Source organism: Melopsittacus undulatus, chromosome 12 (assembly GCF_012275295.1).
Source record: "Melopsittacus undulatus isolate bMelUnd1 chromosome 12, bMelUnd1.mat.Z, whole genome shotgun sequence".
Classification (NCBI taxonomy): domain Eukaryota; kingdom Metazoa; phylum Chordata; class Aves; order Psittaciformes; family Psittaculidae; genus Melopsittacus; species Melopsittacus undulatus.
In genome coordinates, this window is record NC_047538.1 from 1,531,721 (window position 1) to 1,546,054 (window position 14,334).

Below are 14,334 nucleotides of genomic sequence, written 5' to 3' on the forward strand. Positions count from 1 at the left end.
AACATTCACTGTTGTCTCACTGAGAAGTGTGGTAGGACAAATTTTACTAACTGATGACAGGTTTTGAGTTTGTAATAAAACTTACAAAAAAGTGTGACCCAGTTTCTTTTCCATGACTGGACAATTTGCACGGCTCTAAATATAAACTGTTGATAACATCTGTATTTGTTGCCAAGGCACACACTGCACAAATTGCATCAGGCAGCAAGTTGTGGATGTCCAACCGCACAGCAAAACCCCGCTTAGAAATGATGAATCAGGCACAGTTTTTCTCCTTTTTTTTCATACCCAGGTACAAATAAACATGAAAGCCCATGTTGAAATTATAAATATATTTGTGTTATTTATAGTCATGGCACTACACAGTGAAAATCATGTCATTTCATTCTTCTGGAGAGAATCAGAATAGAATAAGCCAGTATCGATTCAGAACATCCTCCCACTGCCCTGCTTCATTCTGTTGCAATGTGTTTGCAGAAATAACAACCTTAACAGCAGTAGCATTAAGTGGCATTGAATAAGCTGTAGAACTAACAGAAATAAACACTCTTGTCCTGGTTTTGACCTCAGCATGGTGCAAACTCCATTGCAAATGCAGCTGGCCAGCGGATTAACTTCATTGATGGCAGTGAAGTCACCTTGATATGAGATCAGATTAGACCTACTGCATAACATCTGCTTCAGCCTAATGCATATAATACACATTGCCCCAGTGTATGGTGTCCTCCCCCCCGCATATCTCAAAGCACTTGAGAAAGCAAAATAATAATGATCTTTGTTTTATAGGTAGTGGAACTGAGGCACAGGCAGATAGGGAATTGCTGGAGTTCTCCTACTTGATGATTGTTAGATGGAGACAAGATCCCAGAGTGCCACATCCTGACCTTGTCCCTAAGCTACTGGGCTGTATTAACCCATAACACACAGTGTGATTAACTCCTGTCTGCCTGAACAATATGCACAACAGATAGAAGAGATTTGGAACTAACTGTCCATAAAAGACCATTCATATTAGCTGAGCAAGGCAATATTTTGACCAAAGAGTGTTTTAGCAATTACAGTGGTTAAACAGATGCTACGTTTTATCAGATCTAATTCTTTGATAATAGCATACAGTCCTCATTTACTACTATGTTAAGCCCTCACAGCTACTCTAGATATTTAAATACACAGAGCTTTAAAAAAATATTTCCATTACAAATATTTTAAAAATATACTTATCCTAAAAAGCTGTCCAGCACTATTCCAAAAATCTCATGTAATAAATGTCTTGTTTTAAATTCTAACAAAAATATCTACCCTTATATAGAAGAGCTCAAGTTTTGACATATCTATAATACAGTCAGAAACATCTTGGGCCAGATTCCACTCTTGTTTATACAGTTGCCAATTTGGACCATGGTGTTCATTTCAGTTGTGCTACTCTAGTATAATCAGGAGCCAAATATAGCCCTTGGTATTTTAAAATAACTAAATGGACTGAGTACTGCAACAGTTATTTGTGTCTGGCATTACAGGGAATGGAAATCCTTTACTTCATTGCATCTAAAAATGCGAAGAAACGTTAAATTCAGTCTTTGTGCCATAACCAAAGAGGTGCCAGGCAGCTGCAGTGGATGACTCAGACACAGAATTGTGGGGTTTATAGAAAAAGTGTTTTTTTTGGCTGAATGATGCCTGCAACTGCTGTCACTAAATGGAGGATGAATACTTATAAAGAACATTTGTAGAGAGAAAATGCCAACCTTCCTCTAATGCTTTCTCTAACTCCAGGAATCCTTTTAATTACATTTTGTTAGTTGTGTGAGCTTAAGAGAATCTCTCATTACTTAGGCTCAGGAAGGAACTTCCTTATTTTGCAGCTGAAATGCCTCCATCTCACCTATCTTTTTCAAAGTGTGATTAGAACACATTCTCAAGCCCTTAGAGGGCTCTGCATCTCACCAGAAGGATGAGATGGAAGCCGAGAATTATTAGTCTTTTAAAACACTGGAGGTTTGGTTTTTTTTAGCCTTTACCCCTTTTTTCCTCCAATCTTCCATTTGAAATGCAGCGTTTGATTAAGGATCACAGAAATTGAGCCTCTCTCATTGCACCAGGTTATATACGCAAGAAAAGCTAACAGTCTTGGATGCAAGCTCCAACTCCATCCTCACCGTCATCTTCATCGTCATCGTCATCTTTACTGGGAGCACATCTTTGGAAGCAGTGTACTAGAGTTGCTAAGAAGAAGCTTGAGAGAATAGCAGCAATGGAGACTGCGACTCCAGAGAAGATGATGAAAAACAGGTCTGTCAATGACAAACTAAATTTGCATTCACTAAAGCTGACCTCAGATAATTCATTCAGAAAGATTCTTCTGTTTTCTACAGGCAGGGAACACTGGATTTCATGGAGACCTGCAAAGAAGAGGAAAAGGGAAACAAATCAGTGGACTATTAGTGAAGTCCTCTGTTGCTCCAGTCAGAGACTGAATGGCTGAAGAGAAATTTTAGGGTTAATTCTAGGTTTATGAATTTGTACAAAATTCAGGAAAACAATCACTTCCCAAAAGCCATTACACAGCCCCCTCAAGTGGATAATTAAGTTAGTATTAAGTTTATTTCACCTTCAGTCTTCCAGCAGGTCAGGTGTGACCTAGGACCAGGATCACTGAGATAAAAAAAGCCAATATTGAACTCTGGATGCATCTAAATCTAAAGACCTGGAAGCACTGCCTGGCTACTCCATCTGAACACAAATTCTGACTCCAAATAAGGGTAACAAGGATACTGAATTTCCTTCCACACCACTTTTTTCCATGTAGTTCCAAAATTACAGTTGTATTTTTCTTCTGGTCAAAACAGAGGCTTATGTTCAATGGATGCTTGTCTGTCTATGACCTGCTTTCACCTTTTCTCTCTGCCTGTCATAAAGAGATGCAGTCTGGCAGGTGTTATTCCTCCATGCATTACTGAAGAATGCCTAGAGCTGGGCTCTTCATAGTGAAAGTAAAGAAAAAAATCCATTTTTAAAACCTTTTTTGCAGTAAAAGCTTACAGTTCACTGCACAGAACCATCTCCCTCTTCATTCCTAATGGGAAAATCAGGAGACTGTGTTAAAAGGGCTAGCATGGAACAAATAATGACATGAATTAAATCTGTGTGGCTGTTGGCAAGATGGTTTTTATCTTGCTGCTAAGGATATGAATGCAAACGTAATGTTGTGCATTAATGCCGGGAGAATTGCTGCTGGTTTCCTTAATACACTTTCACTCTTTGCTAGTGATCACAGGAGGGATCCAAGCATCTGACTCTGCACTCCTGTGTGCACACATTCTAGAGGGTGTTTCCGTCACACAGCTCTACGGTATAACCAATATGTCACTAAATAACAAATATGTGGCAATAAGATTTCCTCTGCTTTTGTGAATCTCATTTTTCTTGTGGCTGAACAGCTATGGCATATGATATTTTACTATTAAACCCAGGGTTTTAACTCCTAGGGTTAGTGGTGCAAACTGGTCCAGCTCAGCTGTTAGGTTGATTTGAGAGGGAGTTTTAGCTAAGTCTGCTATGGATCCAATGACTTCCTTGACCTTTTAATGATGATTGTACTAAATTTTAATCCCTAAAAGACAACCTGTATCTGTCATATTTGCCTAAAGCTCTGTTGTCTTTGGTCTTTTTCATGCTCCTCTTGCTGACAATGTAATAAAGGCTACCAGCAGAAGAGGACAAGTCAGCATGCTCAAGGTTTCTTCTAGGCAAACTGCCACCTGAATACATGCTACATTTTCCCTGCTGAGCCTGGAGTGCACTGGGGACGTACACCAGATGGTGAGGCAACTTCCTCTGCACATCTCTGAAACCTCCTATCTATGCAATGGGCCTGGAAGGTAAAGAAGCCACACTGTTTCCAACATCCTCTGAGACACTTGGAGATCCAGAAGCTGCAGTATTCACATAGAGTGTGTCTTGTATACAAGCTGACCTTACAGGAGCACTTGAGCGTGCCTTTGACTGCACAGATGCCTAGGATACTATTGCATTCTCTAGCTTGTGACAGAGCTCTTTGCACAAACCGTTCTACTGAAAGAAGAGGGAGTTGCTCACCAAATCCGTATTTTCTTCTCATCAAGACCTGAGAATAGCAACCTTTGGGTTAATGGGAAGAACAAGCAAAAGGGGACACAAATAGATATCCTTCCCCATTCAAACCCATGAGATCTATGGGAGGAGTGAAAAGCCATGGGCTGGAATTCCAAGCCCTGTGTCTTTTTAATCAGAGTTTAAAAAGCAGTTTGAATAAATCAACATGATGTTGACAGTAATCAAAGCAGTTGCTGCTGCTGTATAGAAACAGCAAGAAAATAAATGTAACATACTGCAAATTCATTCAAAGAGGAAGTTCCTTGCTAACAGAAAAGAACATTGCAGTATTTTGGCAGAAAATCATGGTCCAGTTGAATATGAGACCTGAAAAAATCCCATTTTTCCTGTAGCAAGCACAAGATAAAACAAGTTTTTTCTTTTTCCAAACTTTCTATTTCAGACCAAAGCAGAATAAATTCTTTGGTGTTCTCACATGCCACCTTTTAATGTGACCCCTGTGCTGGAGGGGCCTTGATGAGCTGGAGTATGAGACCTAAGAAGGAAGTAGAAAAAGGATATATTATAGTTGGGGAAAATGACTCCAAAAGATAACTCCTGTTCTAAGTAGTTCTACAGACTATAGCGCTTACCTCTAGAAATATCTTAGCATGGTAATATTTGCCCAGGATCCCAGAGATCGAAAACTAAGAGCTCACTTATTCTTTACCATTACTATCAGCAGCTTTGCTATAGATCAAAACTGAGCCTGCAGACTGTGAGCTCTATTCCCATTCCCCAGATGCTTTCACCTAACAGCACAACACACAGAATAAATAATAGAACCTGCAATAGACTAAGTCACTTAGAGAGTATTTCTTGTTATGTGCTGGGATGATTTTGGGTCTGATTATACAACAATGAGAAATACAGAAGCTCCTCCCCATGTAGCCATGGGTAGTGGAATGTAGATCATGTTCTCAAAACCAAATAGATTAGATGGGAATTTCTTACTTGCTTTACCCTGTGGCACGCCGGTGTGTTAGCTTAGCCTTAAGTTTTTATAGAATTCTCATGTCATGGATAGTAATAGATGTCACTGGGCAAAATATATCACCACGAACCGGGGCAGCGCAGAGGCCTTGCTAGATCCCAGCTCTAGTTTCAGCCAACCTGTGCTTGCACCATCATTGTCAACAAGACAGGAAGTAACTGACCTCCTCTATCCACAGAGAAGGCAGTCAGCTAAAATTGTGCTGGAAGCAACCTAGGAAGACTGCAGAGGTGGAAGTACATGGCAGCGCCTGAGGGAGGGAGGAACATCCTGCTCAGTGAATGTTTCTCTTTGCTGTGTCCTGATGCTACTGCAAACCCCAGTACAGTTAACAGTAGCGTTTCTTTCCACTCCCAAGAGGATTTTGAACAGGCTGTTGGTTTGTAACAATAGTAAGACTAGCAGCTGTATCTCTGGTGGCACAAGGAATTTCTTCTCTCCAAGCTAAAGCAGTGATTATTGCACCAGAGCTCCTAACTGCTTACCTGAAAATGTCATCAATAAGTCATCTTAATGCATATCTGCTTAAGAAGGCTTACGAACAATAAATACCATTTCATCTGTTTTCTTCCACATCAATACATGGTTTTTCATTATTTAAAAGTGGGTTGTCCTTATGACATAAAGATCCAATGTGAATGGAGAACTGATGTTCTGTACTCCACCTGTGCAACAGATTCAGTTTTGTTCTTTGCTTGGGCAGGACACAATCCCAGGTCATCACACACCCTCTGCACAAACAAAAGAACAGCTTCTATAAAATGATCAGTATTCATTATAAAGTGTGGGGTTTTTTCCCTCTGGATGATTCTGCTGTATACAGACTGGCTCAATCAGATCACCTGTCCACACACACAAGGCTTTCAAAGGACAGGAGAGTGCCATTTAACCTCAGTGCTCCACTTCTACACACTTTAGCCACGGGAATGCTATTTTCTTCATATACTTTGTTTTTTTCCTGTTTGATTTGCTTTTGTTTTTCTGTGGAACCTGTTCAATATAATCATCAAAAAAGCAGCCAACCTTCTTGAAAGGGTATGTCAAAGGTATTTAGTGCTTGGCTGCAGCAAGTAAACCTTTGATGATAGTCATATATATACCTCATTGCTCCCACAACATGTTCAAAGAGTTGCTTCTTCATACCAAACAAATCTGTAAATGAACTAACAAGTGTGAGTGTTATAAATATATAGCTTATGTTATTTTGGTCAGGGCAATCACATTATCTGCAGTGACTCCAGCTGGCCCAAGGACAATGTCACACAGGCTGTAGCTTTCTGCTACATCATCTGAAGCAGCAGATGTACTTTCCTGGCAGGCTGTAACATATTGTTTACTTTTAAAAGGGGAATGCTATGAGGTGCCAGTGAAGGGACGGGTGCTAGATTCTATATAGGCTTGTCTCAACACGGAAACATAAAATGAGATGAAAATATGGGGCTATACCCTGAGGAACAGATCATCTGAGTAACATGGCAAGTATGAAAATGCTGGAATTCTAGAACCATGACATTAAAAGGAGAGAGGTTTTTAAGCAAGAGGTATCACATACTCCAGGTCTATGTAAACTCTGTTTTAAAGGACTCCTTGTGTATTTCTGTCTTTGCTTATTTCTAATACCCATGCTAACTATATCTTTCATTGAAGAACTTCTGAAACTCATTATTACTTGAACTTTATGGTCTGTTTACCCTCAGAGGGAGATCTCCCAGCTATAATTTTGGATGCTGAGCTTAAAAAGAGTTCACAAAAAACAGGTATCAAAATAAAGAGTTTCCTACCATTCAGCAGTATACAACAGTATGAGATCATGAAAATGGTCACCCATACATACACTGGCATGTAGAAGAAATATACACAGAAAAACACCTGAAGCCATAAATATCTAAGTGAGCTTCATGCACACATGTTCACTACTATCTATGCAGTAAACGTAAAAACATTATAATATGCTATTTATTATTATTTTTAAAGTAAAATTTATATTTGCTCTTTTGGGTGGAATTTAGCTGTACTCTCATGTTGCTGAATGCAGGTGACAGAGACTGAAATGTTTAAATGTGGCATTGTATTTCTCATATGGAATTTTTCCTCCAGCTACAGCTCTCTTTTGTCTACTTAAACACTGTCACTATCGCATTAGATGTATTAATAAGCATTAATAAAGACAGGCATTGCCTCTGAAGAGAGATGAGTTCTCATTGGAAATAGCCTCAAGCTATCAGAACAGGCTTAAAAAACCCACAGCCTAGATTTAGATCCTTAAAGCAATTTTTTTATAGCCAAGTGCCCTACAGGCTCACAGATCTACATCAGAGGGTTTGTAACAGTTTGTCTCAATGCCTAAATATTAACATTAGGTGTTCATATCTTCATATGCTGTCCTCACACCTTCAAGATGGAAGTACTTCAAATAACCTTAAGGTGGAAGAAACAGAGTGAAAAGCCAGTTGCAGTCAGATCATTTTACTGAAAATGACTAGGATAGCAAATCATGTATTTATATGTAGAAACAGATTTTATGCACTTCATAAAGAATCTAATTTCTGTTGGGAGCTTCTGCTTGAACAGAATAAAAACTGCTGTGTGAAATGCCTTAAGGCTTTTAATTCCTTTCCATAAAGACAGATATTATGTTCTGTACCAGTGATGTGCTAGCATGTTCACAATGCTCAGGGAAGAACTGAGTGGCTGTAATTGACAGAACAGCTTGTCCCTTTTAGCTGAAGCTTGCTCTGGTCTGTATTGGTACATGAAGTTAAGGCAGCCTTCTCTACATAGCAGATAAATAGGTACTGATAAAGAATGCTAAGTTGAGATGACTTACAAAATGCTCAGTTGTTTCACTGAGTTTTAGTTAGATAGGCAAATGAAACCCGTGCTCCCATTTAACAGAGATGCTTTGTTCTGAAGACAATGGTTAACATTTTCAGTGAGCCCAGGGCTACTGTAACAGCCTGGACCAGTGAAGTAAGATGTTATTTTATTTACAGAATAAGTTAAGTAATGGATCTTCGATTGGAATGGGATTATAGGAAGAGCCAGGGAAGCAAGAGATGATCACCTCGTGGCAGTCTTTCTAAGCAGGCTTACACAAAACCTTCAATTCTTCCAACTACACTGATTCTCTTCTGAATGTCATGTTTTCTTTTAGGACTGAATTCAGCCCAAGCCTGTTCCAGAAGGCTGCTTATATTCTGTCAACTGCTCTGGCTTTTTTCCTGTGCCCTCTTCCTGCCATCCTTCTGTCCTATTCTTTCCCATAGATAGCTTCTACCTGGAAGTATTCCACTTTACCAGAATTTACCTATCTACCTATATAGGTACTAGCTACAGAAGTCCTTAAAGTAGCTAAACAGCATCTGTTATCAGTATTATCACTACAAGCCCCTCTCAGTATCTTAAAAATCTGCAGTCTTGTGAACAACACTTTCCAAAGTGGCATGACATTTGCCCAGATGAAGAGGGAAACATGGTCCTAGCTACACATTTGTGTTGTGACACAGGATTTGCAGCCACTAATGAACTTTGTTCAAATAAAGTTTAGTGATTACCTTAGTTTTGGATACAGCTCTGCACATGGAGCCAGTTCTGTCTTCTTTGGGCTTCTTTCACCAGTTTGGCTTCTAGTGGTGTGAAGGTAAGTGTTAGCATCCAGGGGGATGGTGCACTGACACTATGCTAGCTAATCCCATCTGCAAGTCTAACACCGAGCACTGATCCTCATGTTAAACTTGCACTACTTCAATGCCAGACATTCAGAACATGTTTCCTTTATTTATCACACAGACAGCACAAATCTATCTGGAATTCTATCACTGACCAATTCTGAAGGAATTTTTCAAAGCCACCAATGTTCAGTCTAAACCTCGTCAAACTGCTACAAACTGATACTCTTTTAACAGAGGGCAGCAAAGTTTTTCATTATTGCAATGGACAGTGGGAAACTAGATGCCTGTATTAAACACAAAGGGTTGGGAAAACATCACTGCATCCAGCACGGAAAGCACAGACACTGACTATTTCTTGCAATCCCAGAAACTACACAACTTCCCAAAAAGGCTTTTCCAAAGATAGAGAGAAGGACAAAAGTAAAAAGCAAAACGAGGGCAAGATGACAGAAAGGAGACACTGGAGTCACCCTCCCGGAATACTTCAGCTCTAATTAAAAGTAATGTTAGAAATGCATTAGTCATTAGCAAACAAGGTCACAGGCATGGCTGCCCAAAGCATGTTCTCAGCCACAGATCTCTCCAAAGCACTTCAGTGCAGCCACTGCAGACTACTTGCATGTCCTTGTTACATGCATTTTATCTGCATCCAATCCCTTCATCAAGATGGGATCCTGAGAGGGATTCAAGAAACATTTTTCACAGTGCTGTGCATTAATTTTAACAGCACCTTCCACCATAAATTGATTCCATCAAAGGCATTTGCATTTAAACATAAATGGGAGCATTCATAAACCTCAGTTCTGTAGGTCATGTGCACCAGTGACAGCCTTTTGCTGGATGAGCCCCCAATTTCAAGCAGTTTTCTTAAAAGTAGGTTAAGAGATGAGGTAAGAAAGGAAAAGTGCATTTTTAGCCCAGATAAAATGTGATACAGAAAAAGCTCTGAAAGCTGAAGTAAGAGAAAGTGAGTGCATTTCTGCAGGATTTCCAGCTCTCTCTGAAGTAGGAAATGCAAGAAATCTCAAAGATGACTCTTGAGCTCAAAACAATGAATCCTAGATTTCCTTAGACTTGAAACCTTATGCCCTGAAATTATTTAACTCAACCTCTAACCACCCAAACTTTATTCAGCACCTCTCTTGCTTTTAATCATATTTTTCTTCATTTCTTCTGTCAGAGCCCAAACAAACTCTTCTTCCTCCTCCTCCTTCTTCAATTCTCACTTGACTTGACAATTGCTTTTTGCAATACTCAAGATGGATCAAATATAATCAAACAGAGAATAGAAGATCTATCATGTCTAGGAGAAAGAATAATAGTCTCCAATTATCACCTTTGGTCTTTACAATTCCTTCTCCACTTTCAGTTTGTTATTAATCAGTAACCAAATCAGAGGGAAAAGACTGGTCTGGTTTTGGAGTATGATGAAAATTCTTGTTTACTATCCCTTTATAAGTAGAAAAATGTTTGCTCTTTTAAAGTGCTGGGTTCGATTGCAGGTAAAGTGCTGAGTTTAATGGCAAAACTTTCAGTGCAGTTTCTTTACGAAGTCTGCCTGCAGATGTGGCATGCAGAAGCATTCACTCACAGCCAAATTAAGCCTTTAGTCAGACATTTAGGTTAGGTGAATAAATGCAGGGAACTGCAAAATGATTCAAACCCCAGCTGTTTGTGTAAAGTGACAAGTCAGATGTGTAAAGGCAGCTCAGCTGAGAAGAGGCTTCTCGGTCAGCAAGTCAGACAGGTCAGTAGAAGGTACAACTCCACAAGCTATTTTTTGGGAGCATGCCAGAAAGAATAGACCTGGCTTTTGCGAAACTAAGGAGCTGAAGTACAGCTTTTCTTCAGAGACCTTATTGACAGAAGCATCCCAAGCCAGTGTAAGACACACGCCAGTGTACAGAGCCTTTAGTTTCTTTGCAGTGTTTCTCATGAAAGGGCTGGGGATCACCACTGTGAGTTTACTGTCATTCACCCTTCCACAGTTTCCCTTCTCAGTAAACCCAGGTTACAAAGTCTGCCACTTACAGGCTGGGGAACTTCCATCTGTCATGGAACCATTCTGTACTGCTCATCACACTTTATTCTTAAAGAACACAAGAGAGGGAAAACACCAGCTAATTCCTTTTTCCTTCCTTGATTTCCCATTTGTACAGGCCATGCAGTGCAAATGCTTAAGGAGAATTATAAAGGAAAACCATGTAGCATTGATATATGAGCTCATCTCTTAGCCCCTGAAAATGCACCCCTTTTGCTTTTGCTGTATTTCTAGACATAGCGTGTGCTGCCCTACTTAGTTTGATGTGTTTGCTGCCAGAGTACTTCTGTCTCCAGCCTTTCAGCAGTACCCTGAGGAAGCCAGGGAATCAGAATGCTGGATCTTTCAGTGAGTTGCTCTTCCCACCCCTTATCAGAAAAAGCCACACAAACAGGGCTGTGGACAAGGTCAGCCACACAAACAGTGCAAATGTGATTATTTCTTAATGGGTATAATATTGTGATACAATTAAAACCTAAAAACTGGATATCAAATGCAATCAGATCATAATTCTAATAATTAGTTTTACATTGACTTGCCAAAAGTTGGTTTGAAAGGTACTGAATTGTGGCCATGTGGTTTTAGAATTGGCTTTGAGACAGTTTTTCTTTTTTTGGGTTAATTTAGCCCTCTGTGAATAATGTTTTGCGGGTTTATTACAGGAGACAGCCAGTATGTTTGTGGCAGCAGCTTGCTGACTCCACAGGCTTTTCTGCATACATGCACTGGAGCTCACTGGCTGCAAAGACATCAGAAGACTTGCTCCTGGGAATAAATACAAGTCAGGGAGCAAGTCAGGGGGACAGCTCTGATTAAACCAACAATTTGTGTATTTGCTCCTTCCCTCCTTGTCTTCCCAAATAAAATCTAACTGAAAGTTTGGAAGATGCAGATGAGGGAGTAATTTTTTAGCTATTAGGCTGAAACACAACTATGGATGAGAGAAAATGCCATGAGAAAGCATCTCAAAGCTTGCGAGACACTGGGAACACTGTTAACACTATAGGAGAGCTCAGTCACTTGTAATTTCTACACTTAAGTTCAGAGATGCTTTAGAACACTGACAGGGCTGGGACAGACTCTCAAACTGAACAGACTCTGTCTGGATAAAGGGGAAGGAGCAGAAGCTTATTAAAAGAGACGGAAAGCACAGGGAAAGCGAACGGATGTTTAGCATGAGAGGTGGGCAAATACTTGGTTCAAATAGAGAAAACTTCATCTAAAGCATCACGGGAAGTGTGAGAACAGGCCCAGGTTTGGTTCTGAAAGAACAGAGATGAAAGTTTCAGTGAGGGAGAGGGCAAAACTGCAACACTTTTCCTCAAATGAAAAGTGAGGAAGCTGTGCTTTTCCTCAATACAGCTGCTTTAGAGCTGAGGGTATTGAGGGCAACCTAGATGAGTATATGAAAGAAATGCTGCCCAAGGTCAGGAGCATAGGAAGAACCTGAATAACTGACTACTGATCAAGAAAGGGGAGAAAAGACCTCTGGAATTTGTAGCCTCACTGTTTTTCTTCCTTTTTGTCTGAATTCAAAGGAACAGTTACTGGACCACAACCCATTCTCCTGAGCTCTTCTCCCCCAGCCTTTTAGTTCTCACCATCTTCTGCACAGATATCCCCCCTCTGACACACTGATTTCATGTCAGGCAATGCCTGGTCAGTTTCTGTAGCTCTTACAGAGGTGCTTTGCTTCAAGCAGTTTGCATCTGGGCAGCTCAATGATCTAAGATTATACCCTGGTGCTTGTTCAGAGGCATGAACTGGGAGATGATCTACTGCTAAAGCTGGATTAAGAGAAGCTTTAGGGTCGGGTGGATGTGTAGAGCAGGAGTCTGGATTCCCTATGTTTCCAGTCTTAATACCATTTTTTCCCCTCCCATGCTTTTTTGAAAATTACTGGCCCAAATACAAGCATTATATTTGGGGTGTCCCAGAGCCAATTCAATTTATTCCTAGTATGGGAAGCATCGCTATTTTAATGAAAAAGAGCCCAAATCAAGCTACAGAGTTTCAAACACAGAGTATCACAACAAAATACATCCAGGAAAGGGTTGACAATCACAGTTGCATAAAATGGGGATTTAATTTTCTGTAGCAGCTTTAGAGCTGATCAGCAAGATGAGAGGAAAATCACTTTTCCAAAGGAGCTGCCACAGAATATTTAGCTGCTCTCAAAGGGTTTATTGTAGAAAACATTTTTTAGCAGAGAGAAAATGAAGTCTGGAAGAGAACCAGCTTAGGGCTGAATGAATTTGAAAAGGTTCTTTCATTGCCTGTGCAAGCTTAGTCTATAAATCAAAACTATTAGGGCTTAATTTCTAACTTGTATTTATTAACTGGGAAGAGGAGCTGCTGCTAAAAAAGCCAACATCATTTTAAGGGACTCCTTGCTGAAAGCATGCAATTAAGGCTGGACCAAACTGCAGTGTGGGACACTGCAAGCAGCACACAGACAACCTGACCAAGAACCCTCCTGCCCTCCAAGACAGACATATAAAGAACATACATGCTGTGCTGTAAGGCACCGAGCTTTACCTTTCTGGAGCTTCGATGCATTGTCCTGTATCCAGCTGAAAAGACTGGCAAAGTCACAGTCACAGACCCAGGGGTTGCCCTCTAAGCGTATCGTCCGCAGGGAGGGAAGCGCTTCTAGGATTGCCACATTGAGGCTTTGTAAGTTATTGTCATTCAATTCTAACACTTGGAGCTGTTCCAGGTTCTCAAAAGCAGCCTCATCCACATCCACCAGGTTATTGTTGCCAAGGCTCAGTTTTACCAGTTTTTCTGCTGATTTGAATATCCCAGCATCAAGCTGTGTTAAATTATTGTAGCTTAAATCTAAATAGAGCAGTTTGGTAGACCTGCTAAAAGTGCCCTCTTCTAAAGAGGTGAGGGAATTATTCCTGAAATCCAAATAGACCAGGTCTCCATAAAATATAAAGAAATCAGCTGGTATCACCTGAATGTTGTTATCAGCTATGAGAAGTTTCCGTACATCCAATGGAAATGAACTAGGAACACTTGGGAGTCCTTGATCCCGGCAATCTATGGTGTGGTAGTCCATACAGCTACAGACAGCAGGGCAAAAATGACCCACGGGTAAGAAAATCAGGCAGACAAAGAGAGAAGGCAGAAGGCAGAAAGGAAAGCATGGCAACATCGTCAAGGATCTGCAAGCTGTGATGAGCACCACTTCTAAGAGAAAGACATTTTGCTCAGCTGAGCAGTAGTGCCTGGTATTTGTGTGTGTGTGTGACTGTATCCAGGAGATCACATATCATCATAGATCCGATAGCAGCACAGCCTTGGGAAGGGGAGGGAGAATGACTGAAGGAGGGAGGGAGGGAGGCAAATGTGAGGATTTACACTGTCAGAATGTTATAATGCTGCATGGTGCAAGGGAAAGCGATGATTGGGCAAGCAGTGGATCTTTCAAAAGGGCTCCCTTTGCTTCTGTGAGCTAAAAAAAGCCGAGAGCCTGCTCGCATATTTGC

At 40.5% G+C, this 14,334-nt stretch overlaps 2 protein-coding genes across 2 annotated transcripts in view; both read right to left on the minus strand.

Annotated features, from left to right (window-relative positions):
- Positions 1–14,334, minus strand: part of DHRS3 (dehydrogenase/reductase 3) — a 180,028-nt gene that overhangs the window by 122,048 nt on the left and 43,646 nt on the right. Inside the window, exon 2 of the mRNA XM_031042445.2 lies at positions 2,332–2,399. The gene's annotated coding sequence lies outside the window, so the exon portion shown is untranslated. The remainder of the gene's footprint in view (positions 1–2,331; positions 2,400–14,334) is intronic.
- LRRC38 (leucine rich repeat containing 38) lies at positions 313–14,000 on the minus strand. Its single transcript, XM_005141693.3, has 2 exons — positions 13,376–14,000; positions 313–2,399 (listed from the first exon to the last, which is right to left on the minus strand). The coding sequence occupies exons 1-2, from the start codon at positions 13,998–14,000 to the stop codon at positions 2,119–2,121; spliced, it is 906 nt and encodes a 301-aa protein (XP_005141750.1). The 3' UTR covers positions 313–2,118.

Bases quoted from the DNA above. Each gene is read 5' to 3' on its own strand.
- LRRC38 (XM_005141693.3), bottom strand. From the start codon at position 14,000: ATGTTGCCATGCTTTCCTTTCTGCCTTCTGCCTTCTCTCTTTGTCTGC. The intron at 2,400-13,375 runs GTAAAGCTCGGT...TCTTCTTTGCAG, and splicing joins TGCATCGAAGCTCCAGAAAG to GTCTCCATGAAATCCAGTGT.